Raw genomic sequence first — 27481 nt, forward strand, 5'->3', positions numbered from 1 at the left:
CTATATCATCTATAACCTTTCGATGTGCAGCACATTTCACGACAGCTAACTGAGTAGGGAGCGCAAGCGCTGAGAGCAGTTATACTATTTGGGAGCCATGCTGGATCTTGGTACCATGTGAAGTTAAGAACCCTCTCTCTGACCAAAGTCTCCCAAAGTTGTGAACCACCCCAAAGGCATACTGACTATCAGTATATATGTTTACTGTAAGCCCTTTAAAAAGTTCACAAGCTCGAGTCACTGCTATATTCTCTGCGGCCTGCGTGGAGTTATGTGTGATTCTCTTGGTTTCCACGACCGTGGTCAATGTAGTGATTGCATAAGCAGCTGTGGATGTACCATCCGGAAGTTTGAAGCAGGAGCCGTCACAAAACAGCTCCCCTTGTGGATTGTTGAAAGGAGTGTCTTTCAGATCAATTCTACCCTTTGTCTCTTGCTCGGTAGTATACAGACAATCATGTGACTCTTCGTCACTGCAAGCAGTACCTTGCGGGAAAGGTAAGAGTTCAGCCGGGTTAAGAACACAACACCTCTTAATTTGTATGTGAGGAGCAAACAAGATCAATTCATATCTCGTCAACCGTGCGGAAGTGAGGTGTTGCGTTTGGGTTCTGTTCAGTAGAACATCTACAGAGGGAGGTAGAGAAAGAAAGGGTTTGCTCTCAAACTGCGCACACACATAGAATAATAAGCAAATGCAAATTAAATGAGTGGTTTTAATCAGAACTGGTGCAGCCTGACACGTGTTTCGAGCTTCCCGCTCTTCTACTGAGGCTGCTTGTGCAAAATTATAAAACATTGATGTGCAACGAAAACATTTGTTAAGCATGATTCAATAGCAAAACAAACCAGTCCCCAGACCCAGGGCAAGGAGGCAGTTAGGGTTTGCCAAACCAACACATTGAGTATATGGTTTAAAGTAACAGACAGTTTCACCGAATGCACATATCAAATCAACCCAATTCAAAGAAAGGAAATTAAAAACACAAAAAGTGCGTAATTCAGTGGAAAAAATATATCACATTATAAAACAATGAGAAGAGGGGGGAGAGAGAAAAAAGACAAAAGAACAACAAAATTATTCAGTGAGAGAAGATGCTCATGGTAATCAGCCAGAAATACATGTATAAGGCCACTGACTGTTAAAATTGTACCTTAATCTTGGCTAGTGTGTATTTTGAATACTAGAGAAAAATGCAAAATTAAAAAATGTTTTATCAAGTGGCAACTTAATAAATCGAATACGATAAAAAGAGGGGTTGCAAATATGTTGCGTCATAGAAAATTGTTTTAATATTATATATATAGTTTTATCCCACTTACCAAAGGTAGAAGTTGAGTAATCTGACAAAGTTAGGCGTGGGCTCCCTATAGAGCAAAAGACGGGATGGTTATTTATATAGGAATCTGACTGACTAGATTTCCACCTAGCAGTCATTTGAAAATAAAGAAATGACATACCATTATTTTGCAGTTGCACGAATGAATTTTCAGTAAATTATTATCTTGCTGCAGCACGGGCAGGAAACGAAGAATGCAGGTGCGGCAAGAGCCAAAGAAAACAAAGCAACAAGAGGTCAATTAGCTAATTGAGTGGTTTATCTCTGTGGACATCTGAAGCAGCAAGAATTCTCGCTGGAAGGGTCCGTGTACAAATTGTCAACGTTGACTCACCAGTACGTTCACTGCTATGTGGGGAACTGGAGCCAAACGGAGACCCTCTGTGTGTCGAGTGTAACTCGGAGATGTGAGGGAAGCAACAGTGAAAACGCCCGTGCACAGGCGAGTCACCACAGAATTAATGGGAAAACAAGAGCGCCATGATGGACTAGTGTAGATATCATGTAAAGAAAATCATTAAAGCTACTCAATATAGACAAGGATATGTTTGAGGTGTTCGTATGCCGGAAATAAATTGCGCATGGTAAATGCACAAATAGAATTGGAATTACAAAAAAAAAAAATAAATAAATAAAAAAAAAAAAAATTGCGAGACAGAAGGACATAGATCCGGAAGACATTAGTTAATTAATTGGAGTATGAAGTCACTTGAGCTGTCCACGGATGGCAGTAGTGTATTGTAAAACACCTGTGCCTGCATCTATAATAAAGAGTGTTGCATGTGCTGAAAAAAATGCTAAATAAAGGAAGTGCGCCTCGACCTGACTAGGTATGCAAGGGTTGTATTAAAACGGCTGCGCCCATGCTAGCAAGTGTATTCATTAAAAAAAAAAAAAAAGGGGGGGGTGGCGCTGCACCCGGGTAGATAGCATAATAGTTGAGTAATGACATTAAGATAGCGGCTGATTACCATTGACATCCATACAAATAATCGGTACCTATTGGCATGACATGTGCGAAGACCTTAAAAAACACACGTGTACCATAACTTTTAAACAACATGTAATCACAAAAAGACAGATAGTTCATGGTCTGTGTTCAGGCCAAACTCTACAGTACGGTATTGACAAATCAATCAGGCTTCCAATTGTCTAAGTTTGAGTATCTGGTTGCCTCCACGTTGTGGAAGTGACACCTTCATCATCCCAGCAAATTTGATCATTGTCTTGTTATCCATTTGATGGGATCTTTGCCAATGCAAAGCTAGGGGATATTTGGAGTCAGATTGAGTAATTGAGTACAGATGTTCCCTGATACGAATTTTCAGCGGGCGTATAGTACTGCTAATATAGAATAGGCCGCAGACACATTTAATACAGTAAATGCAGAATTTCGAATTACAATTAATAAAAGACAAAATCTTATGTGTACCTAAGTGTCCGAAGTCGATGGAGGCAGTGCTTTTTAAGGTCTTCGCACATGTCATCCTCAATCACCCCGCGGTGCACAAAATCGGAAACAATGCATTTCAAAGCTTGCTCGGCCTCAACTGAAATCTTATATTGTGGAATACGTGGCAGCTTTATTCCATGTTTCAAGACTATTTTAACAGGATCGATCTGTAAAACGCCAACATCATTATCGTCAATTGCCCACAAACTCTCTAGTACATCTCTGAGTTCTGGTGGCAAAGGTCTGGTTAAGAATTGAGAGATAGAAAGTTGCTGTGGTGAAATCGTCAAACGCACTCCATCAGAAGAACAATTAATTACCGCATTTAATTCCTTCAACAGATTCAGCCACAGCAAATTCTCTCCACAATTCGAAGTCAAAAGGAATGGACAGTGGTCCATAAAGGGACCCAAGGAAATAGGTACCGGTGAAGAAACTGGACAAACAACTGGTGTGCCAGAAAACCCTACAGAAACATTGGTTTGCCCTGACAGTGGAATGTTTGGAACCCAAGAATGATCAATGGAACACTTCTGTGCCCCAGTATCTACCAAGAATAGATGTTTCCTATTTCCCACTACCATTTCAATATAGGGACCTTTCTGATTAACGGGAATAGGCGTAGGTTCCAAACCCTGCTTCGGGCAATCCTAACGAAACAGAATATCGTTAAAAGGAAGCTCTTCAGTTAGGTAAGCAGCAGATGGATGATCAAATATGTTTCTAGTATCCACACTCGGAGTCTAATTATCCTGCAAAAAAGGTTGCTGTGGATCTTGTGTAAACTAACCTCTGCCAGGGCCCCCTAAACCCGGGCGACCTCTGGATCGTCTACCCATAATCCCAAATGTGTTATTCGACCTTTGTCGAAGGACGGGGCATTGTGCAGGCCAATGACCCTCTTGCCGACAATAGGCATACTGGTTAATGTTCACAGGACCCAAGGGCACATTCCCTTGTGGAACAAACTGAGCTCTAATCTGCGAACTACCCCCTCTGGGGCCTCTAACAATTTGCTGTAATAATACTTTAGTCTTTAAATCACCTTTTCTCTTCTCTACTCTTTCCTTTTCATTATTGACACGATTCTCGTAGTACTGAGCCATGTGCAGTACTTCTGATTGGGACTTCACCTGCCAAGCGCTCTCAGAAGATATAATTTGTGACTGGATGTCAGGCAGCAATCCACACACAAATTTGTCCACATATAATCTTTTCCCAGATTCTGTGCCTAAGTCTTGTCCACTGAAATCTGAGAATACCTGTTCGAACCGATTAAAGAACTCGGTAGCACCCTCAGACTTCCCTTGGACACAGGCCGTAAGCTTGTCCCAAATAATTCTCTTCTCAGGAATTATAGTTTTCAATTTTGCAATGATTCTATGAGGCAGGGTTAATATCACCTGAGGCGGTCTCTCAACAGCTGGCCTTTCTCCATCGAGTCTAATTATGTTAGCCCATGTATCTCCCAACCCTGGTACGTCATCTATAGTCCTAACCTGTTTCCACAAATCTACGGGCAGGAGTGCAGGAAATAACAGATCAATATCACTCAAGGTGAATACTGAGGACTGTAAGACAGACTCTATTTCTTTATAGAATCCTGTCGGATTTTTCCAAAAGTCAGGAATAGATTGTCTAATGGTATTCACTTCCTGTCTCGAGTACGGGACGTGAACAAACTGCCATACATAATGTGCAGGAATGGTCACAGCAACCGCATTCGTTGCAGGATCGGGTGCAATCTCAACCTTTGGGACAAATGTCGGAGGAACCTCTCTCATAGGCAGCAGAGAAGTAGGCAACTCTGAACGCTTACTGATCAACAGAGCCAAGTCGAGCGCTAAAACAGTCAAAGAAGTGTCAAGTGAAAACGCTCTCTAATAAATGCTCAATAACTCTGTGGGACAACTAATCTTTCTTTTCACACAATCATCCTGCACGTACTCTATCATTACCTGTATCACTTTCCTCTGCATTTCTGGCATATACTGACTATATGTGTCATATACCTCAACTGGAGTTATCGACATATCTGAGATCCATCTAATCGCATCTTTCGTACAAATTCGTACTTCCTCAGATATCGATTTACGACAAGGAAGGAACCGTTTCTGTACATACATACTACCCTCGTCGTCATCCTCATTCTGTTACCTTTCCAACTCCTTTCTATACTCAAATATCCTCTCAACAGGCTCATGTACTTTCTCCACAGTGTCTCGTGAAAACGCTAAAGTGTTCAGATCCCTCAACCCTTGTGGGAGATCTGCATTATTTAATTTGCCCCACATTACACATAAATGAATCCCTAAACCTTCAATAAAAACATTTTTCTCAGGAAAATTATCCCTATTAGAAAGTGTGGCAAAAATATTAGCTCGATCATCCCTCTCTATACAATGCTTAGCCCGTGCAATCAAATCTCGTTTCTTCTCTGGAGGTACAGTATTACGAGTGACAACCTTCGACCCCGCACCCTGATCGACAACAAGCGGTACAAGACCACTTGGAAGAGGGGGGACAGGTAAATTCAATGGAGGTACTGTTACTGGTGCAATAGGAAGAGGTGGAGGAACAACAACTGGAGGAAGGGGAACATTCGGAGGAGCAGGAACAACAGGAACAACAGCAGGAAGAGCAGGAATAACAGCAGGAAGAGGCAAAGCGGCAGGAAAAGGAACATACGGAGGTGGCGCAGAGGCACCAGGCCTTCGTTCATTTAGCAATTTATCAATAAATTCATCGGAAACATGGAGGTCTTTGGAAGGATAGATTTTCTGAATACCAAGCGAGAAATCCCTATCCATATTCCTAGCTGACTCAGACTCTTTATCTTGGTCATACAACAACGTTTTTTCGGCGTTCGTTTTATGACGGAGCGCATGTTTTTCTCTACTCTTAAGTTGCTGTAACGCTTCTTTTTTCCAATTCTGCAAAACATCAAATGCTGCAGGTCTAGCCTTTTTCTTTAATAGAATTGACTTTAAATACTCAATACGAGGGATTTCAAAACTACCATTGATTGGCCACTGAAGTTCAGAGGCATGTCTGGTTTGTCTTTGCCAAATATCATTAAACACTATACTTCCAATGCCATGCTTACAGTACATAGTACAAACTGGTGAGCCCTCCTGGGGTGCCGGACGGCTAAATTCCAAAGATTGCCTATCACTGCGGAATTACGCCCTGAAGCAGGTAGACAATTTCTCAGCCATATCAAAATATTGGTGTTACCTGGTCAATAATTGTATTTGCAGATACCATACTCCAAAACAAATTATCAGTATATTTAAGAATCGGGTCACGACTCACCTGATCAATCCTAAGGAGGTCCGATCAGATTTCAAAATTCTTACCTAACTAATCTTACCTCGTGTTTGGTGATTTCAGCGAATCTGCCCGCCTCGATAAGTGGACCTTCGTCAAGATGCCGTCTCGGACCACACGCTAATCGTCCAGGGATCAGGTCGTGCAGCACTGCTGAGGTGTCGCGACTATTTCAGAAGGGGCCCCTTATTTTGTCACATTGTCCGATCCCGGTCCAATAGCGTGTGTCAACCTTCGACAACCCGGCATCAATCTTGAGGGTCCCTATTCGGGTGCCAACTGTGAAAACAAAGAGAAAATATCGAGGCTGAGTACCCCCAAAAGGAAATACACCGAACACGGGTTACAAAGGAACATACAAAAGATCTTTATTTTGTACTGAACAGTTTCAAAGGACGAAGCAACAGATAGCTATCGGCCCTCAGTACAACACAGCGAACTCCAGCGTGGTTCGGTGTGCTCAGTGAGTGGGACAGTACATTAGAATAGTCGCACCTTTTATACCTTTGAAAACATGATGTCCACCCCCACTGTGGGTTAATATTCATTAATACATTACAGATCTAGCGTTCGTGGCGATTTCACACATCTGTACATTTAGGGTTTACTTTTAATATATTCACCAACAAGCCTCAATGGTTACAGTGTACTTTAGGATTTCTTATATAGACCTTCTCAAACATCTATACAATGTAGTTTAAACAAATGTCTCAGTTCAGTATTTGAATACATTGTTCGTAACATATGCTCGCGGATTAGCTTCATTGGCACAAGTAATCCTTTACACACAGGTCAATGAAGGACAAGGTCTCAGTTTATGACCCTAACAAGTGGCCTGCAGGCAAGTTACACATTAGCTTATACATAGAGGACAAGACGGCCATGTTACATTTTCGGAATGACACGTCCACCATTTTAGCTCACAGAGTGACTTTGCAGAGGGAACCTAAAATGACGGATTGACCTAAAATGACAGCTTACATTGATTCTAAGGTCGGTACCTTGCAACACGGATTTCTTCGCAAGTGGCTTACAAGCAGCTTGGCGTAGGCCAATATACATATATTAATTACAATAGGAGGCACGATATAATTTCCCTTTTGACAGGAATCGAGCAGACCTTCCTCTATGGCCGCACAACTCCAGGATGGTACAGCCGGAATGTTCCACTGCTCGGTTTCCCTGCTCATTCCCTGTGCTGCTGAGCTCTCCAAAAGCATTCTCAAGCCTGTGCGGGCTCACCTGTGATGAATTCTGTAAATCAAGCTCACGCACCTGTCACTCGCCAGCACTTGCTAGCTGTCCGGAGTCAGCTGCAGCTCATAGGCTCCTCAGACATGGGCTCACACACACTCCGAGTCATGTTTTTGTGGAATTCCAAGTGCCTTTCTTTTCTGACTACTTGCTACAGCTATCAGGCCATGAAGGTGGACTTCAGTGTTTTTTTAATGTGGAACACACGAGTGTAGGGATGGCATGGAAGCCCTGGGGGAATACTCTCTTGTTTAACACCTCCATGGCCAGCATTGCATACCTGGCACTGGTTCCTTGATCCCAGGATCTACAGGTGCCATCCCCTAGCCTCTCAGGGGTGACTCCATCACATCACCACAAGATACTGAGTATATCCTAACCGAACAGATCTCCTAAGTGCAGAGGTGGAAGCACTTCCAACGCCCAGAGCCATTGAGAAGGCCCCGCCATTACAAGAAGAGACAAGAAGTGAATTGTAAATACTTTTTAAAGAATCCCTAAAACGAATCACACGTTCTGCACAATATTGAATTTAAGACCTTTAACACACCCATCACAACCAAAGGATCCAAGTGTTAACTTCCTAGACCAAAAGCCACCACAAATATACGTCCCGTAGATGCATAGTGTGGAAAAGCATTCTACAGCAAGTGTGTTCACCAAAAGCCTGTCGGTGGTGGCGACCCTACTGAAAACAGAAGGGATTAGGTCTACCATTAATGAGATGATGGACCGCTAAGAGTGAGACAATGAACACAATATGGCTAGGCGACACAAAGAATTACTGCTATTTCTAAGCTACACATAAAGTAGTTACATCTGCTGCCAGGATCAGATTCCCAATGATATATTGTGCTTTTTGCACAGAACTTCGTCAATGGTTTTAGGGGTATAGTATCTCTGTTTAAAAAGTCAAAGTTACGCTTTGGCATTTTGTATACATTTTGTGCCAGGAGCACACTTATGCAGGTTCGAGAACATGGATGGCTGGACAGTTAACGGATAATAATTAGATGGACTTTTGTAAGATTCGGAGGCTGTGCCCTGCAGGCAGAGCAGATTTATCAAACTTGTGGAATTTATCAAAGTAAGTCCGGCTTACCTAGGAAGTGGCCACCTTCTGTTCCAAGGAAGGTCAGGAGAAGTAGCTGGAGGATGTTACCTGGAAAGGTATCCCATGTCATTGTTTGCAGTCGCAGGGGTGAAGCTGGCATGTATTGAACTGCACTTCATGCAGAACAGGGAGATAGGAATATCAGGGTTGTGTGATATTTTCCTATTTTGTATTATTATGTCAGATTGAGTGGGTGGTAATAATTTAAAGAATGGAGTACATGCACAGTATTCTTTTGCTGGTGTCTTTCCTTGTGAGACAACCTGTGTTCGGTTCCATCACTCGCATGCACGACATATGTTGTATCATGCTCCTTGCTATTAACCATAGTTAAAGGAAATTAAAAATCAAAACTTAAAGTGGAAAGATTCTGAAAAAATTCCAACTCAACTCGGTACAATCACTTAGGAACATCAAACTCCTTTGGAAGAAATATAGAATTGCCATTTTCAACACACCAAAAGAGTAATTCTTAACAATGAGAACAAACAGGCAGACAATGCCCCAAGGAAATCGTTTCAGTCTATTGAATCGTGAATAAACCCTCTGGTGGTTCCCACTTGAGAACACTGTTCTTTTATGATTATTTTCTGGTGCTAAAATGACATTTTCATCACTAAAATCACTGATATTCAGTCAAATATCTTAGCCTCGAAGTCTACTATTGGTAATCACAACAGGGATAACGTGTCCCTCTCCAGTTATCTGACCCCCTCACTCATTTCGATTTCACCCTTGTCGCTTCTAAAGAGATGTCTAAATTATTGAGACACTTTCAACCACCTCCTGTAGGGACCAAGTATGGACCGAGACCTTTGCTGATTGGATTACTCTATCTGTCAATAAATCTTTATCAGAAGGTACAGTCCCGGCTCAAGTGGAAACTGTTGTAATATCCCCGCTTTTGAAAAAAGCATCTTTGGACCCTTCAATCTTAAATAATTATCGACCAGTAGCAGGCCTTACTTGGTTATCAAAAGTGTTGGAACCAGTAGTGACTTTCCAACTTCATTCTGGTTTCCGACCAGGCCATGGGACAGAAACTGTTTTATTATCAGTTTGCCATGATATACTAGAAGCAGCAGACCATGGAGATATGACTCTTCTTGTGATGCTTCCTCTGTCGGCAGCACTTTACACAGTAGGTTTACATGATTGTGCCAATCTCTCTAAACACACCTTAAAATGGTTTTGGTCTTTATTTACAGGACAAAGACCAGCAAGTAAAGTTAGGGCTGTTCATATCTCCTATAAAGAGAGTCACTTGTGGGGACCCCTTTTTCCCCACTTCTCTTCCTAATGTAAAGGAGACCACTGTTCTTTACCTTTACACGGGCTGAGTTATCGTTCGTATGCCGATAGTTATGCATATATTAAAGTAAAAATCTCTAATTTCACTTTTAGCCAGTAAAATTCATACTTAAAGGAAATCGAGCTCCGGAGGCTTGTAAACGCTCTCCAACTCGATCTGAGCAAGAAAGAGATTAGCCTCTTTGGGACTAAACCGAAATCAGAGACAACTACTGCTTTGTTTGATATTCCCATGTACTATGCTAATCAAGTAAAAACTCCTTGTTTTTATTGGCAAAAAGACCTGTACCGTAACTTTCAAATTAAGCAACTTTTAAGAACTTAATTTTCCAAACTCAGACTTGCATAGAGTCTCTTATATCAGAAAATAATTACTTACAGGTGTGGTCGGCTCTTTCATCAACTCCAGCCTAGACTATTGTAACTCCCTCTACCTGGGTATCCTGTAACTGGATTGAATGCAAAAAGTCCTTTGATTTTCCAATTTTCACACTCTAACTTCATTGCCATTTTTCTTCACTCACTACATTGTCTTCAGGTGAAATGTTATATCAAGTTCAAGGACTTATGTTTAGTATTTAAATGCCTCAGAGGGTTTAGCTCCCACTTACCTCTAAACTAATATTCACCAATACATACCATCTCATTCCTTCCGTTCTGAAAATCGCTATTTATCAGCGGTTCCTAAATCCAATTCCAAAAGATTGTGGCGATCGTAGATTTGCTGTAGCTGAACCATGTCAGTGGATGAGCTCCCGTTATCCATTAGATCAAACAACAAGCTCCCTTGATATCGAAAAGCCTTGGAATCATTGCTATTCTGTTAATTCTCTCTCTGCAGTCGCAGCCTGTTGTAAAGATTTGCCCCTTGATACAGTTCAGTCTGTAAGTGGCACGTTACGAATTCTAAACCAAATAAAATCAAAATCCATGATAAAATCTGGTACGGGAATCACTCAAACATGGAACCATAGGCTTCCTTGCACACAGGGACCCTGTGCTTTATTCTTAGTTCCAGTTTCACAGTCATTTATAAAAAGAAAAGTACCTCGAAGCCAGAAGACACCCACCAACCACCCAACTCAGCCTAGCTCAGCCCCAAAGGACAGACACATAAAGCATTCACTCAAAAGCTACTCACTCAACATTCTCTGAGCTAGCATCCACTCTGCCGAGACACACATTCTGTCTCTTTTTCAAAATGGCCAGCGGGACAAGAAAGACGACGCAACCCAACCTTAATGAGCAAGTCTTGCTGTCCATGCACATTTCTAGACAGGGATCCAGAGCCATAGCTGGCGGCTGCCTATATTAGCACTCTACATGGCCCTGGACTCTGACCTTTCCAGGACAATGTTTGCTGTTTGTGCTCCTCCCATGGCGATGGTGGCAGAGGGCCATTGCTGTTTCTTGGCTTTGTGATTTTTGTAACGCTGCTTTTCTGAAATATTTGAACTTGAACATGAAGTGGATGAAGTACCTGTGTATGTAACTATATAGTAGTTCCACAGAGACACCTGCTACTGAAGTCTGAGCCCCTGTGACACAAAAGGTTGCTGTGGAGAAGTACACGAACTGGCCTGAACTTTTCACTGTATTCAAAACTTAAGGATAGATAATTGCTTTATTATTCAACCCAAGGTGGCTTCTGTTATCGAGCACCCCTTCCCTTGATAACACTCATACTGGCTTGCAGTTATGCACTCTGCTTCTTTGGCATTCCAGCATTATTGCGGAGCATGACAGAAAGGCCATTGTAGGTCCCTCTCAACAGTTGTCTATCACAACTGACATATCCCTTATGAAAGGGTCTGCAACATTTGGCTCACCAGATGTTCTAGACTGTGGCTCCCATGGTCTCTCACTATTGACTGTGCTGGCTAGGGCTGAAGGGAGTCGTAGGACAATATACATGGTGAGCTAAAGGTTGCAGACCCTAGGTTTATGGGTTGGGCAGAGGATATACAAATGCAATCTTTTCTGATGGGGGCGCTCTTTACTCTGTCCTGCCAGACAGGCTCAAATCATTAACAAGTAACCAAGCCGAGGGGATAGCTTAGGGGCAACACGTTTGTGTTGCGAGCAAGACAATGCAGAGCAACAAGGGTTCAAATCCCAGCCTGCAGAGACTGGTCTCCAGTATTAAGTGTGTTATAAAAAATTCATTCATTAATTAATCCACTCATGCCTGTTTTAAGAGACAAGAATAGTTCACACAGATCTCGATCTCCCCCCTCCCCCCATCACCACGCCTCTGGCAATATACCCATGGCATGAAATATCAAGTAGGTTGCCTACACCTAACCTCGAGTCAAAGGGCACACACTTGTAGCAACACTTTATTAATACACTATAATTTCCAAATAAAACATCACTCATGCTGCATTTGTAATTTAAGCAACCATCCATATAAAAATAGCCTTGATGGACTACTCTTGACATTAGCTCCAAAAAGGAGGAGAATTCACCCTTTGCAGGGCAATAACTCCAACAGAACGTTGATGGAATAAAGCAAGTTATTCACTGTATACATCTGGAGCTCTGGGTTCCAGTATAATCCATATAGCAATTACCACGAGTGGATCCGCCTTCTTCTTGGTAAACATATTAATTTTACATCATTTCCCCCGTATGGAGGACCTGTAGTCTAGCATTGGGTGCTTTTCAATTTTTATCAGACCGTTCGTCAGCTTCAAGCTCCATCCACACACCTCTCTTTCACCGTTTGCACAGCAGCATGGGTCATTACCCCATCCAGTATCCAGTCATCATTTCACCCACATTCTATTTCTCTCACATTCTGGCAGATGTATACTTTTGGGACACATATGTTGTCTGAGTTAAACAAGGACTGACAACACAAGGCAAATGGAGTACAGAGGAGAAGCAGACCCACATACATGTCAAGATACATAGAGCTGTAGAAATGGCTGCACTCATTAACTCTGTATTGAACAGCATGACAGGTTGGATGGGAAAACCTACCACAATATACCACATTCAGAAATCAAAAAATGTGATCAAATCAATTCTCACAGTCACAGATAATGCCGCGCTTGGTGTGGCTGAACAATTAATTCCTGCATGTAGAACATGGCCCTGGTGTACAAAACCATTTAGCAAATAACATATTTCCAATGGGACATTTTGGGTATTTGAGAAACTCCTGACACGCCTTTGGAAGAAGCAGAAATCGAAAAGATATGTTGGTCGATGCCCTTTTGATACACTAGTCAGGGATGTTTGCAAATGATTTTAGACCAATACCCATAACTTCGCAAATGGTTTGCGAGAGGAAGGGTCCCAATGATCCTGACTGCAGCCACATGCGCATGATAGTCATGCCAAGGATCAAGCTATTTCTACCCAAAAAGAAAGAACACATCCAAACTCCAACTCTGACACATTAAACGATGCTCAACAGCAATATAGTTTGGCCACTTGAAGGAACATACTTGGAGAGGCCAGGATACCTAGCACCAGATAATGTCACACAAGAAGTTGACAGACTGCTATAAGGAAGCGTGCTATTGTCTGCAGACCGTAAACTAGCTCTCATACTGAAGTATTGCCTATGCTAGGCCAAGGAATAAGAGCTCAACTGTGGCCTTCAGATATCTTTTTAGAATGTCAGTAGTGTTGGCTTTCATGGAGCATCTAAATAAGACTTCTCAAGAGCAATAGCCAGACCCAATTTGGCAATTAAATATTAAACTGAGCAATGTTATGTCTCAAAAATTAGTGCCCATCCACCCATGTGATAAGAAATATATTTTATGGAAGTTGTCAGGTATAATGGCAATATTATCTGCCAAAATGTTCTGTGAACTACAGGTCTTATTGCTATGTACTTCTGTTAATTGCTCTAGAATGTTAGCGTTAGGCAGAACTTGCCAGTATTTTATTGCTTGCTGCGCCTCACTGAGGAGGCCCAACAAGGACGAAACATGTCTGGGTTTGCGTGTGTTTCCGTGCAGAGCGGATCTTGCCTAGCAGTTCAGCCAGGGCTGCTCCCATTGGTGGCAGTACCTGACTGATTTGCATATGGCTGACCCCTTTTGCAATGACGCAGAGGGGCTAAAAACTGTGGTGTGGAAGGTTGCCCAGAGCAATGCCAGTGGTTCACATTCATTCCAAACCTTCCACGCATCATTTTTTTGGTTATACTTGATTGGTTTCAGTTTGTATCCCTATGTTAGAGAGGGTATGCCCAGACGTGGGTCCCTTGCTTGCTGCTCCATAGGGCACCAAGCTGCATCTCACTGAGGAGGCCCAAAAAACCGAAACAGGTCTGGGGTTGCTTGTGTTTCTGTGCAGAGGGGACCTGGCCTAGCAGTTTGGGCAGGGCTGCTCCTATTGGCGGCAGTACCTGACTGATTTGCATATGGCTGGACGCATTTTGCAGTGGCGCGAAGAGGCCAAAAAACAGTGGTGTGGAAGGTTACCCAGAGCAATGCCAGTGGTTCAGATTAATTTCAAACCTTGCACCTATCACTTTTTTAGTTTCAGTATATATTCTTACATAAATATTAAAGGTATTTAAAAAGAAATCCAAATAGACATTCGAGTATACTTATATACATTGTGAAAACATTATAGCAGACAATGCATGCTTATATACATTGCAAAAACAATGTATGTATACAGCAGCTTCGGGTTGCTTGTATTAACAATTCTTCTCTGCAACAAAAAAACACGAGAAGGATTATTTTTCTAAGCAGATATGATTATTAGTAAGGACAGGGAGCATATGTAATTGTCTATCCATTGAGGTATTTGACATTCAAAACATTTTTTTTGTAATAAATATATATTTGGATTGCCTTTTTTGCCAATAAGATGTTTAGTGAAAAATAGAAAAATAGTTAAATACTATAGATGGAATGTTGATCCTATGTTAAAGATAAAGTTTTTCAAAAGTTTGTATAAACTAAATGAAAATAAAAATAAAAAAAAAAAAAAATATTTGGATTGCCTTTTTAGAGTACGTTTAATGTGTATATAATAATACAACTGTTAAAGATTTTGTAAAATGATAATCGAATGGGGTCAGTTGCGGGTCTGTAGAGCACTGTAATTATACAGGATTGTTTGAAAAAGGCTTATTGCTTCGTAAACCTTTCCCAATGTTTAATTAAAATAAATGGTACTCAGATTACATTGATTAGTCTCCATTTTCAATATGAACCAAACAATCATTCCACCAGTGTTCTACCCAAGGTTTTAAATGTCATCAGAAAAAACATCTACATACATTTAATGCCATTATCTCTCATGGACACACAAAGGGATGTGAAGACATTGCCCACTCAGGCAAATTAACATACAGAGCCTGATTGACAGAAACGTTTTATACTGGCGCAATCCCATAGGAAAACGGTCTGTGAATCAAGCCCACAGTGTACAGCATGTAAAACACGGCTATCTTTTAGATGGCAGAAACACATCCAGAGATTCTCCTGGTGGAATTGATTCTGCTACCCATGAAACAGCACAGCATGCCATGAAATGCAACCTCAGGCCCTTGACCGCAGAGTAGACATAATGTCATGTCAAGGTGCAGTTCATGTGTCAGATCTTTGAAAAAGAGGACCGTGCAATGACCTCCTACCACGTGGTGTGTTTTTATATTCGTGAAGGTATGGTACGAAGCAGTGTATTAATGGCACTTGTTTCCTAAAGCCAGACTGTCTCACTATATATGCTACTAACTCACCAAGCATGATGCTGTTCAAGTCTCCATCTCCTTGCTGGTGCCCTTGAATTTGTGAAGCCTCTGTGCCTTGCATCCTCTGCACCCCTAACACTATTAAAAACCCTTATCAGGTCAAAAGCATTGTTGCTTCACAAAAGCTGCCACCTACAGAGTTTGGGCTTATTTCAGCCTCTATGGCTGCCCTATGATAGATGATCTGACTTTATTCACTCTAAAGAGGCTTTCTCTCAATCCCTGATGTCTCAAGGCTGTCAGAAGGCGCCATCATTTCAGTAAACAGTGTGCAATTGCAGGAGCCACTACCCTCCATTTGTTAGGGCAGCATTTCCATCGTGGGATTCAGTTGTTTCATATGCACATGGAAACTACCACATCCTGATCCCCTGTCCATTTCTGGCAAACCTGAATATGAAGTTAACAGAATTTGTGACTCAAGCAAATGCTGTAGAAAGCTGCAGTTCTTGATAGACTTGAACGTATATGTTCAACTTGGTAAATTGTTCGAATCAACTTGTCACGTGCATGCTCTTCATTTGGTATAGCACTGCTTTCGCATGCACCCGTGTAAGCCCTGTGCCCCTGTGCATGATGGAGCTATGCAGAGTGTGATGAGTCCTCTTCTGGCTAACCAAAGAGCTTACCTACACAACACTCATAATTTTTCGAGGATGTCGGCTTGGCGGTGCTGGTCTAGTTGTTTTCCCAGAATAGCAACTACCGGCACTGCTCTCCTCGCAATGATTGTGTTAGGAGAGTTTTCCTGAAGTCCTACTGTTAGTAAGACTTAGGTAAGCTATCCCAGTGGTTTGTAGATCTCCAACTCTTAGTATCAGTCTGTACTACCTCAACAACTTGGTAGAGTGGCAGAACAGTCAGGCTTATTTTAAGAGTAAGATGTGAGCTGTAGGTAAGTACACTGAATCTTAATCAGACAGGCACAACAAAGAAGCACTTACACTTATAATTATATAAAAAGTATATATTTATTATATTTACACCAGAATCACTTTAAATACTTCAGACGTTTACGTTAGAACACTAAGGAATACTTGATGATACACTTCAAAGGTCACTTTCACTTTTGTGTTTGCGGTTACATTTGTAGCAACGTTAGAAAGGGAAAAGACATTGTTACCGTATTATCGATTGCTGCGCACTCATACGGTTTTAAACAGTTTATACAGTAATACATTTACTCTGCAAACAAATATAGTAAAGTCACTTAAAGGGAGGAAAATGGTTAGTTAGTGTAGAATGAGTTTAGTTCAAGGTTCTAGAGATGGTTTCTTCGCCTAGTAAGTCTTCCAAGTCCAAAAACGCAATCCTAGCTAAAAGCAGTTCAGAGAGGGCTTGAAGTCTTGAAAATCAGTGAATAATGATGAGTCCTGTGGAATTCTTCCAGTGTCTAGTGTTTTTCAAGCAGCAAGTTAACAACTAACAAAGGTGACCTTGTAACAGACTCGAGAAGAGGACACAAGCAGCGACTTGGGTCAGAGGTAAGGGGGAGTTGCCCTGGACACCTCTATGTGCACTCCAACGCTCTGCAGCGACTTCTTGGAATCGGGTAAGCAATACCTTTTTGGCCACAGTACCTTAGGCAAAAGAAAATGTTAGTGAGGAATGCTGTGCGATGTTGCAGCTCTGGACCCGATTCCTTGGTCTGGTGACTGAAGGCAGGACAATGGACAGGATCACTCAGCAGTGGTCTCGAGAGAGGACCTGTGGCACACCTTTCAGCAACTTCTTGGTTCAATCTGCGGTTTTGACACCTTTTCTGCAGCACCAACAAAGGACACGGATCACCCAGCCAATCTTCTTTGCTTCCTGCAGTCCCACACTCTGGTGAGGGGGTCTGAGTGAGTCGGGTCAGATCTCTGGGGTGTCCTTATGGGTTCAGCAAAGATTTGGATGGATTCTGCCTTTCAACGATGATGCACTCTAAATGGGCAGCAGGTCTCCTGGTATTGTTTTCGCAGGTCTGGAAACTCCTAGGACCTCAGGAGATGGCTTGTTTCAAAACTCTTCTTGGGACTGGTTGCTCTCACCAGCCAAAGGAGTCGTCCTATTCAGAGCTCCTGCTTCACACAGAAAACAGGGTTAGGACAACAGAGGTCACTTCACGGTGTTGAAAAGTGTCTGCAGGCATCTCTGGCCATCTTCTTCTTCGGTTAGTTCAGCTTCCAGTGGTTGACTTGCTGTTCACTCCAGAAGCCTCACCTTTTATACAGTTCCAGCACACACTTCTCTACAATCTCTCTCAGCGTTTTACAGGTAGGGGTGTTTGGTTGTCCAATCAGGACAGCCAGACCCCCTGTGGGAGCTGGACCTATTCAGGCACATTGGCAGACAAAGGACAGGGGGGTGGAAAACTCTTCCCTACTTTCTGCCTGCCCAGACACTCTGGAGCCTAGGCGGGGATACATACTGGTTCCCACCAAAGGCAAAACACACTTTGACCTCCCCTTTCCAGAATGGTAGAAGAAGGGCTAACAAAAAACAACCACGCTAGTAATGGTAAAAAAAAGAAGGAAGGCCCAAGTTGCCCCTCTTGTGCCCCCTGGGGCTATGGACATAGCATGTGGTACGAAAAATACACAATAGTTGGTAGAACAAGTCCACTGCCACCAGCCATAACTAGGTGATTGTCTATGTGACTAAAAAGTCACAGGAGCAGAGAGAAGGGGGATACTAGGCATCCCTTTGGCACTCTCTCAGACTATAGAGTTTTGGGACAGTAGTTACTTGAGGATATAGAAAGAGCTGTGTGCTGCAGTAGGAAAAACACAGATGCCTTTAAGAGCTATGGCGCAGACAGACTCCATAGCGCAGGTAGAATATAAAGAATAGAGTTCCAAAAGACAGAGCCCACAAGAATGAATGAGAGGAAAAAGGCTCCACTCATTCAAGATTAAAAGAAAAAGGTTCAGAAGTCTAGCAAAATGTGCTGGGGGTCTCACTAGGAGAGGGGATGAAGCATATAGTGATAAATCTCCCTAACGGATTGCACCCTCCATATGGCCACCGCCAGCTTCCCCATCATGACCAGACGTACAGGACCACTGTCCCAGTACCACCACATGCACCGTGGTCGCAGCCGTCTCTGCGCCACCTCCTCTTTAGTGTTCTCTATTTATGACAACTCCTCATTGGAACCCTGGTGTCACAACAAATTCTGTTTCTTGGAGCATGATACTGAAGCCTGAAGTCCTAAAGCCTGCACACTCATTTTCTCCTGCTTCACCTCTGTTTCTTCTTGCTTGCCTGTCACTGGGAATTCTCCCTACCTGGGGTTCCCTCTTGATTCCTCCTTCCTCGCTTCTGTTTCTTCATGCTTGCCTTTTGCTGGAGATCCACCCTACTGGTGTTCCTTCTTGGTTTCCCATGTTTCCGCTCGCTTGCCTATCACTGTGTATTCTCCCTAGCTGGCATTCCCTCTTGGCTTCCCTTTCTTCACCTCTGTTTCTTCCTGCTGGAGATCCACCCTACTGGTGTTCCCTCTTGGTTGCTTCTTCCTTGCCTACGTTTCTTCCCTATCACCAGGAATTCTCCCTATCTAGAGTTTCCTCATGGTTCTCCCTGCCTCACGTGTGTTTCTTCCCACTTGTTCCTTTCTTGGGTTCCTTCATAATTGGCATTCATCTTCTCCTACAACTTCCTCCCTGTGTGCCCTTTTGGTTAAATGGTGCTCTTCCTCCTTAATTGCTGTAGACCTTTGACCAGTCTCTACCTTACCTGCTTCTTTGGAACCTATATGGAGAACCTTGCACAATGACTTGCCCTCTTCACCCATGACAGAACTCACACTTTTCCTCTGGCATGTAAAACTGTGGGTGGTGATTCTCTGGTAAACTACTGTATGCCTTGCTGGTCTGGTATTTCCTACCACTCTTTTGAACCCACACATTGCTTCATCAACATGGATTTAGCAAGTCAACAGCAGATCCATCATGAAGGTACAAAGTATCATGCCAAGTAGATTTGACAGGTATTCACAAATCCTCATCAAAGGCCTTGTAAACAATCTACTTAACGATGATAATGATGTGTTATTTATATAGCGCCTTAATCCAAAGCGCTTTACAGAGCATACAATATCACCCAACCGAAATTGGTGCTCATTTATCAACCTTTGAAGGATGAAAGGCTGAGTTGGCCTTGCCAGTATTCGAACCTGCGACCTGCAGTTCATGCTCAGATTGCAGCAGCAAGAGCTTAACCCGCTGAGCTATCTTACCGGCATGATGAATCGTAAATGTATGTAAAGGTAGACAGGACAAAGTTTTGAAATATGTTGCAATGAGAAAATCATTAACCTGGGCCATAAAACAGAAGAGTTTATACATGAGTTAAGGGCCTCAGAACGTGGTTTAAGGTAGGATATTTTTGTGGAATAACGTTCAATTGTAACAGTAACACTATTTTCTATATGCTATGTTGAGTAGTAAAAGCAGTATTGATTCATGGTAAATTCCAACAGCAATGCCTTAGCATTAAAACCACAACATACTACACAATTCTTCATAAAATCATATGCAGCTTAGACACAGACAGACACGCAATGACTGAAGGTGAATACGAGTTAGATGAAGAAAAATACAAAATTGAGAAAACTGGCTACCCCACTCTAATGTCCGACCAGTGCTGGCAAAAAGATCTATAGATTTATTGTGAGCATGGCTTTCACCTTCAAAATTAGTGAGCCAAATTTGTGCAAAACGTCTCATATTTTGTGCAATAGACAGGGAACCATTCGACTCAATTAAAATACACTAAACATCACCATTTTTCAATATGTCCTTATCAATTTATTAAGTGTTAACACCACTTTAGAAAAGTTAAAAAAGAGAGGGAAAGAACAGATTAATATAACACACATTACTAGTGGTACATCAACATATCTTCTCGCTCATTTCTTAAAAAAACAATATTTCATATGGGGTTTTGTTGTCTTAATGAACAACCACTTTAAACACTTCAGTAGTTTATAGATACAAGACTAAATTCTTTAGCTAGTCTATTGTCAGGTGTCGACATGTTTAGGCCATTCTAGGAGATGAAACACCATCTCTAGTGTCTCTGCAACCAATAGAAAGGTTGCAGAGACACTAGAGATAGTTTGGCTCACTAATTTTGAAGGTGAAAGCCATGCTCACAATAAATCTATAGATTTTTTTGCCAGCACCGGTCGGACATTAGAGTGGGGTAGCCAGTTTTCTCAATTTTGTATTTTTCCTGATATAGTGTCTCCCGTTCCGAGATATTGGCCCCCTGAAAACAAAAAATTGAGGGAGATTACCTCTGTAGAGATAACTACGAGTTAGATGAGACAGAGGCAGGAATCATAGGTAATGTGGTTGAAAATGAGTTGAGGGTGATTACAAACCTTTGAGGTGAATGGGAGTCAGGTAAGTGAGAAGCAAGAAGGAAGATGGGAGGAAAAAGGGGGAAAATAAGGAAGGTAAAGAATAAATGAGACAATAATGCACATTGTAGGATGGGCGGTGTGCTGGCACTTGGCCATCGTTTTGCAGGCGGAGACCTGTTTTGGTTTCTGACCCTCTTCTCTTTTTTGTGTAGACTGCACCTATGAGGGGAGGAAGGTCCTGGATGGACAATCCTTCATGCTGGAAAAGGATGCATGCACGCAATGCACTTGTCAGGTGAGCTGGTCAATGGAGATGGAAATAGCAAAAAAGAAAGAAGGAATGGAGATGTGGCTTGAAGAAGGGGGTGGCAGAGGAATTGACCATGTGCTGGATTGTAGCAGGCAGCAGGAGAAAGAAAGAGCAGGCAAAGGTGGAGTTTGCACCTCTGTACACAGTGATATGTCACGCAAGAGGAAGATAGAGAATTTGTCTTCAACTTCATCTCCCTCCTTCATCACCTCTATGCCGCCCTATACCTTCAACCCTCTTCTCTTTACTCACTGCACTTTCCTTCTCTTTCTCTTCTACATGTCCCTCTCTTTCCAGGAACCCAGTCTCAGTTCTCAGTGTTTGTTCTTTCTCTTTCAGCGTGGGGAGGTGAGCTGTGAGAAAATAACATGCCAGCTGTCCTGCTCTGAGCCCTACACCCCTCCGGGAGAATGCTGTGCCACTTGCTCAGGTACATGTACAACTGAGGTTTGACCTCTTCATTCTATTGATCTTCTTAGCCTCTGTCTGGAGTAGTCCATCGGTTGACCGCAAGATCAGTTTATTATCGTGTTTGCCCTTCCTCTCTCTCTTGCTCCTTACACTGGCCCCCTGTCTAGATGGATTCATGAGCAGCCCTAGCAGAGACGGCCCAGGTTAGTCCTATAGAAGATATAGAGGGGCGCGGCATGCAGCAGACAATGCACTGCATCCTTCTTCAATATGATTCAACAAGTATAGTCTTTCAGACAACCAAGCTTCTTGCCAAATATTTCTGCATGGCTGTCAAGTATGTCTTTGAATGATTCTGAGCTCACTGGGAACACCTGACAGTCTGCTGGATCTAGACACATTGTTAAGCTTCTTTGTTCATGCCAGCCCAGAATCGGTTGGGGTATACACTGCGATGTGTATGTCTGCCTTTAAAAGTCAGAACACATTTGGTGTATCCAGTGAGTGTGATTGTATAGCAATCCATCCTACACCCCAAGTTCAATATCTGAAGGTCCGAGATTAAACACATCCGTCCCCATGCAGATTTTCAAGATCTTGATTGGTAAAATGGTGTAGTCCGACTCTGAGTCTGCTGTCATTGTCACTTCAGTGTGATAGATCTGCACATCACAATACAGTTTAGATTTGGGACGTCTGCGTTTTGTTCCATGGCACCCGAGTTACTGTAAGAAGTCACTATCATACTGACTTCTCGCCTTTTTCTGAATGTGCAATTATTTCACAAAAAGGCCTGCTTTTTTGCAGCTTGAACATTGTTCATCTCTTGCTGGCTGCTAAGGCAGTTTTTGTACCACACTGCGCAGGATGCTACAAGCACTAACCCTAGGCGACGGTTAACAGACCTAACAATAAAGGGAAGCCAAACCTCTCCTAAGGTAGTTAACATGCTCAAAGCGACAAGGCTTAACTCTCAAGTAGGGTTAGTAGGCCCACATAAAGGTACAATTAGTCCACACACGTATCGCTTGAAAATACACCACATTGAAATACTGAAAAAGTATATATTTTGTGTATACTTTGTTTTAAGTAACACATGTACAATTATCAAGTCAAATAAACACTTATGTAATAATACACAGTATCAAAATAACCTAATCATATTATAAAAATAGTATAGTCTAACCAAGGACTCTCCTAAGCACAATGTTTCTATATGGACTATCTACCAGAGGTGCGCACCCAACATAAAATAACAGCGGTGTGGGGAGAACCAGGGAAACAAAAAAATCTATCAAACACATAATCCCCATATGGGCTAGCACAATACTGTACAGTGTCCTGAAGGCACAACCCCCCCACCCTAGTATACGTGTAAGGCCCTGGACCTGATGATCAGTACTCCACACATGTGGTAGGGTATGATATGAAAAGCGAAACACACTATTTAACCAACAGTCCCTAAGTCCTATAACATGCACAACCATGGCATTATATGAGCATTAATGCACAGTCACATACAATACTACATTATAGCCCAAGAGAAAATTAAACATTTGTAAACCATAGCCCAAGGCTTCCAATAAACAATAACACATTTTAGTGACAGTTAGCATACTCAATACATTCAGGGATACATATGCACATTGTTATCAGAAATAGTTATGGTGTTTAAAGTACATTCACCCTAATAGATATGCAGGGCTTGACTTTAAAAATGAATAAAAAATCATTGGCGAGTATTACAAATATTAAACTGGATCCAGAGTTCACCCAACCCCTAGGGGATGCAGGAAACATGTTGATGGGGGAGACTAGTTCCACTGCATCAATTTAAGGACAGTTACACATAATTAAATGAATGGGATGAATTTAAAGGACCATCCACTTTAGTGGAGGGAAGTGTGTTTGGCTCCACAGGTGAGCATTCTGCAATGTGCAAAACTTGGGAAGCCACAGGAGACCCCACGGAAGTGTTCCAGAGGCCAGCAGTTGGACATAGGCCCCAGAGAAAGAGGCAGCAGCGGAACAGGAGGACCCTCAATTGATGAATATATAATAATAATAATAATAATAATGGGCTAGGTGGACTTGCCTTCAAGGAATCACTACCATGGGCCAGGGAGAAATGTGAGGTTGAGTATCCACTGGTGCAGTTTACAGGATTGAGTTCTCCAGGGCTTGTACCGCCAGCCAACGAAGACCACAGTGACCAAGGAAAAAACAAAGGCTCTTCCCAGGGCATCTTATATTATGTTAGGGCACTTGTAAAGTGCAGCATTCACCAACGAGGGCATCAAGGCGCTAGGCAGAGAAAGTTGTAGTTCAGCAGAAACCAGTGTGGCAAGGGGCCCGGGTATTAATCAGAGGGAAAGAGTAGGGTCTTAAGTAGGCAGTGAAAGGAAAGATGGCCCTGCACCTGACGCAAGGACAGAGGAAGCTAGTTCCATAATTGTGCCACACATACTGAGAAAGAATGACCTCCGAAACAGGTACGCTGTATACGGGGGACGGAGATTCAGCAAGAAGAAGCTGAATGGAGAGAGCGAGAGGGCACATATTGAGTGAACTTAGCCTGAAGATAGACAGGTCGAATCGGGTAGAAAGCACTATGAACAATGCACAGGGATTTAAACCGTACCCGGCTAGCAATTGGTAACCAATGCAGGGCCTTCAGGACATTCGAGGACGAGGAGAACCGGGGGCCCCCAAGGCCAAACGTGCTGCAGAATTCTAAAGTACCTGAAAGCGCTGAAGCAGATATTTAGGTTGAGCCAAATACAAAGAATTGCAATTGTCAAGGGAGCCCGGAACAAGCAAAGAGACAACCCTAGGGTGGAGAGAGACAGGAAGAAACAGGAGAACCTTACAAAGAACACAAAGTTTAAAGTGTACCGCTTGGCATACTGCACTCACCTCAGGAAGAATTGAGAGAGAAGAGGAAAGCTTAACCCCCAGGGTTTTGACAACACAAGAGGGGGAGGGAAGAGGGCCCAGCTCCGGAGGCCAAAAAGCCACAGACCAAAGAGAGGCATCAGGCTGGGGACCAACTAGAAGTACCTCTGTTTTGTCCTCATTAAGACAAAGCCAATTACAAACCATCCAGGAATTAATTGCTGACAAGCAGGATCAACAATAGAGAGCAGTGGTGGACAAGGCCTGTTCAAGCCGCATCAAGATCTGTGTATCGTCCGCACAAGAATAGCAGTGAAAGCAAAAGGACTGAATCAACAGGAGGAGCGGACAAATATAGACATTAAAGAGTAAAGGGGAAAGTGCCGAGCCCTGAGGGACTCTGCAAAAAAGAGGAAGAGTTGAGGAGGTGAAAGGGGAGATAAGGAGAGACTGAGAGCGATCCGTAAGAAAGGAGACAAACCACTGCAGAACAGTACCAGAAACACCCATTTGAGAGAGCCTCTGGATAAGAATGGCGTGGTAGAAGGTATCAAACTCCACAGAGAGGTCCAGGAGGAGGAGGAGGGCACCCCCACTGGTCAACAATCTGGGCAAGATTGTCCACCACTGACACTAGAACAGATTCAGTGCCTTGACCAGGCCTGAAACCCGACTGAAACGGGTCGAGGTAGCCGAATTTCTCCAAAAAAGAGGAGAGCAGAGGCATAATAAGAGATTCAAGCAGTTAAGGAGGGTAGGACAGAAGAGAAATCAGACGGAAATTAGCAAGAGAAGCAGGGTCCAGAGAGGGCTTCATGAGGAGAGGAATGATGAGTGCATGTTTCAGAGAATCAGGAACCGTTCCTGAAGATAGAGAGAGATTATCTGAGGAAGATACCAGGCCGGCAATCTGAGGAATGATCTCCTTAATGATCCTATGAGGGATAGAGTCAGCCAGGGAGGCGGATTTGAGATGCAGCGTGGCAGCGATAATATCAGCCTCAGAGAATACGGGAAATTGAGACCAGAGACCCGGAAGAGAAATAGCCTGACCAGCACAGGGGGACAGAGAGACCATGCACTGAGCACCTTTGATGAATAAGAGAAATGTTATCTTGGAAAAAAGAGGATAACAAACAGCACAAAGACAGAGAGGGCTGAATCGAATTGTCAGGAGGAAGGGTGGACATGGCCTGCACAGTTTTAAAAAGAGTTTTGGGAGCATTGATAGCCACTTCAATAGAGGAGGTAAGAAATGCATGCTTAGCTTACAAAATGTCAATCTGATAGTTAGCAGTGCACCACGGAGAGCAGACAAGGCAGAGGCGAATAATCAGTTCTTCAACTGCGTTCAGCCTGGCATTTGCAAAAATGCAACTCAGCAAGAGGAGCCGAGAACCAGGGTTGAGAAGGGCGACCGCGAGGCTTAGAAGGATGAAGAGGAGCCAGATGATTTGCCGCGGCAGTGAATGCTGAGATCAGAGAAGAGAGATCCAGCGGAACAGAGCCTTACCACAGACTGTGGGCTAACTTGTCGCCACCCACTGAAGCAGCAGTCATTATTATAATAAAAAAATGTCTGCGATCAGCTAAACTGCGTATAGTCCTAACCTGTTTCCATTATCACTTTACTGCTGCTTTGTTCTCTGAGTCGGCTGCAGGTTGCAAGATGTCATGTTAGTCAGTAACATCCCAATGTTTGCTGATGCTGTCTCAGCATTGTAATGGGAAGCACAAGCAGCGAGCCTGTTTGAGTGTGTGGGGGCTTTCAGTTGGTGGGGAGGACCTCCTGCTGTTGGTTGTTGGTGGTTATGCTTCGGGGTTTCAACAATAAATGTACTTATAGTCTTAAATTAAAAGGACACAAGTGTAAATCGACAAGGAAAAAAAAATGTCATCAATGACCAGAAGATGAGTTGTAATAAAAGTTTGTAAAAACTAGATGTTACAAATAAAAAAAAAAAAAAAAAAAAAAAATGTACTTATTCCTTCATCCTGGTGTGCCTGCGCCCTACTTCAATTTGGCAATGAGGATAGCAGATGTCTCTTGTGGGTCCGGTGTGCGGCAGCATGCCTGCTGGTTGAATCCTGGTGTTGGCAAGTGTTGCGTAACCCACAGTGGTCACGGTGTGGAGAGCTCTGAGAGCAGGCTCGCTGTCGGCGTGTCGTGGTCATGAGAAGTTTCCGTGTGGCCGGCTGGAGAAGGAGCTGGACGGTTTGAGAACTCCCTTGGGAGCCGGAGCAGAGCAGCTCGGGTGGCAGGAGCAAGGCAGATCAAGTGCTTGCGGGTTAGAGAAAAGGACCAGGACTGAAGCATCAAAGAGTGGGGCGGCCATCTTAGTTGTCATGGCAGCCTGCAGTAAAGAATGATCCGGAATCATCATTACTCCTATACCATTTTCTTCGTCCCAGTGATTTTTAAATTTGTTTTGCTTCTGGGTTGGTATTTAGCACTAGCAGACAGGTGCTGAGAAGGAATTTGCCATTGTATAGAGAAGGGAGCTAGCGAAGCAGGTGCACAGGAGGGACCATCTGAGGTCTTGGTGCTGGAGAGATGTCGGTGACTGTGCATCCCCCAGAGGCCTTCCTGCCAAGTACTGGTACGTCAAACACACCCTGGAATGAATGGAAGGAGTATTGGATGAACTACTTGGGTGCCATTGAGTATGAAGGAATGATCCTGGACAAAAAGAAGATGTTATTGTTGCATTCTTTAGGCTAGGAGGGACAGAAGAAAGATAGAGATTTGCCGATTGTGACTGATTCCCAAGGAGGGGGCGACATATATGAATATCAAAAAGTTCTCCTTCAGTTGGACATCTATTTTGCACCCAAGACCAATATAGCTATAAATCGCTATAGTTTCTACACTCAGAAGCAGCAGGAGCACGATTCGGTGGAGGAGTATGTTAGTGCACTGAGGACCTTGGCAAGTACCTGTAAGTTCACTGCAAGGAAGGGGACTGATGAGTTGATAAAGGA

General features: G+C 43.0%; 1 protein-coding gene across 10 annotated transcripts in view; it reads left to right on the forward strand.

Annotated features, from left to right (window-relative positions):
• The window catches only part of VWCE (von Willebrand factor C and EGF domains), a 520650-nt gene that overhangs the window by 431281 nt on the left and 61888 nt on the right, over positions 1–27481 (forward strand). For all 10 annotated transcript variants that reach the window (XR_011279709.1, XR_011279708.1, XR_011279710.1 and 7 more), the window contains 2 exons: positions 21096–21178; positions 21533–21623. Coding sequence is in view for 6 of the 10 variants with exons in the window: in XM_069623796.1 (XP_069479897.1) it covers positions 21096–21178; positions 21533–21623 (174 nt within the window). In the remaining 4 variants the exon portion in view is untranslated. The remainder of the gene's footprint in view (positions 1–21095; positions 21179–21532; positions 21624–27481) is intronic.

This window comes from Ambystoma mexicanum, chromosome 11 (genome assembly GCF_040938575.1).
Source record: "Ambystoma mexicanum isolate Mex_15411 chromosome 11, UKY_AmexF1_1, whole genome shotgun sequence".
Lineage (NCBI taxonomy): Eukaryota > Metazoa > Chordata > Amphibia > Caudata > Ambystomatidae > Ambystoma > Ambystoma mexicanum.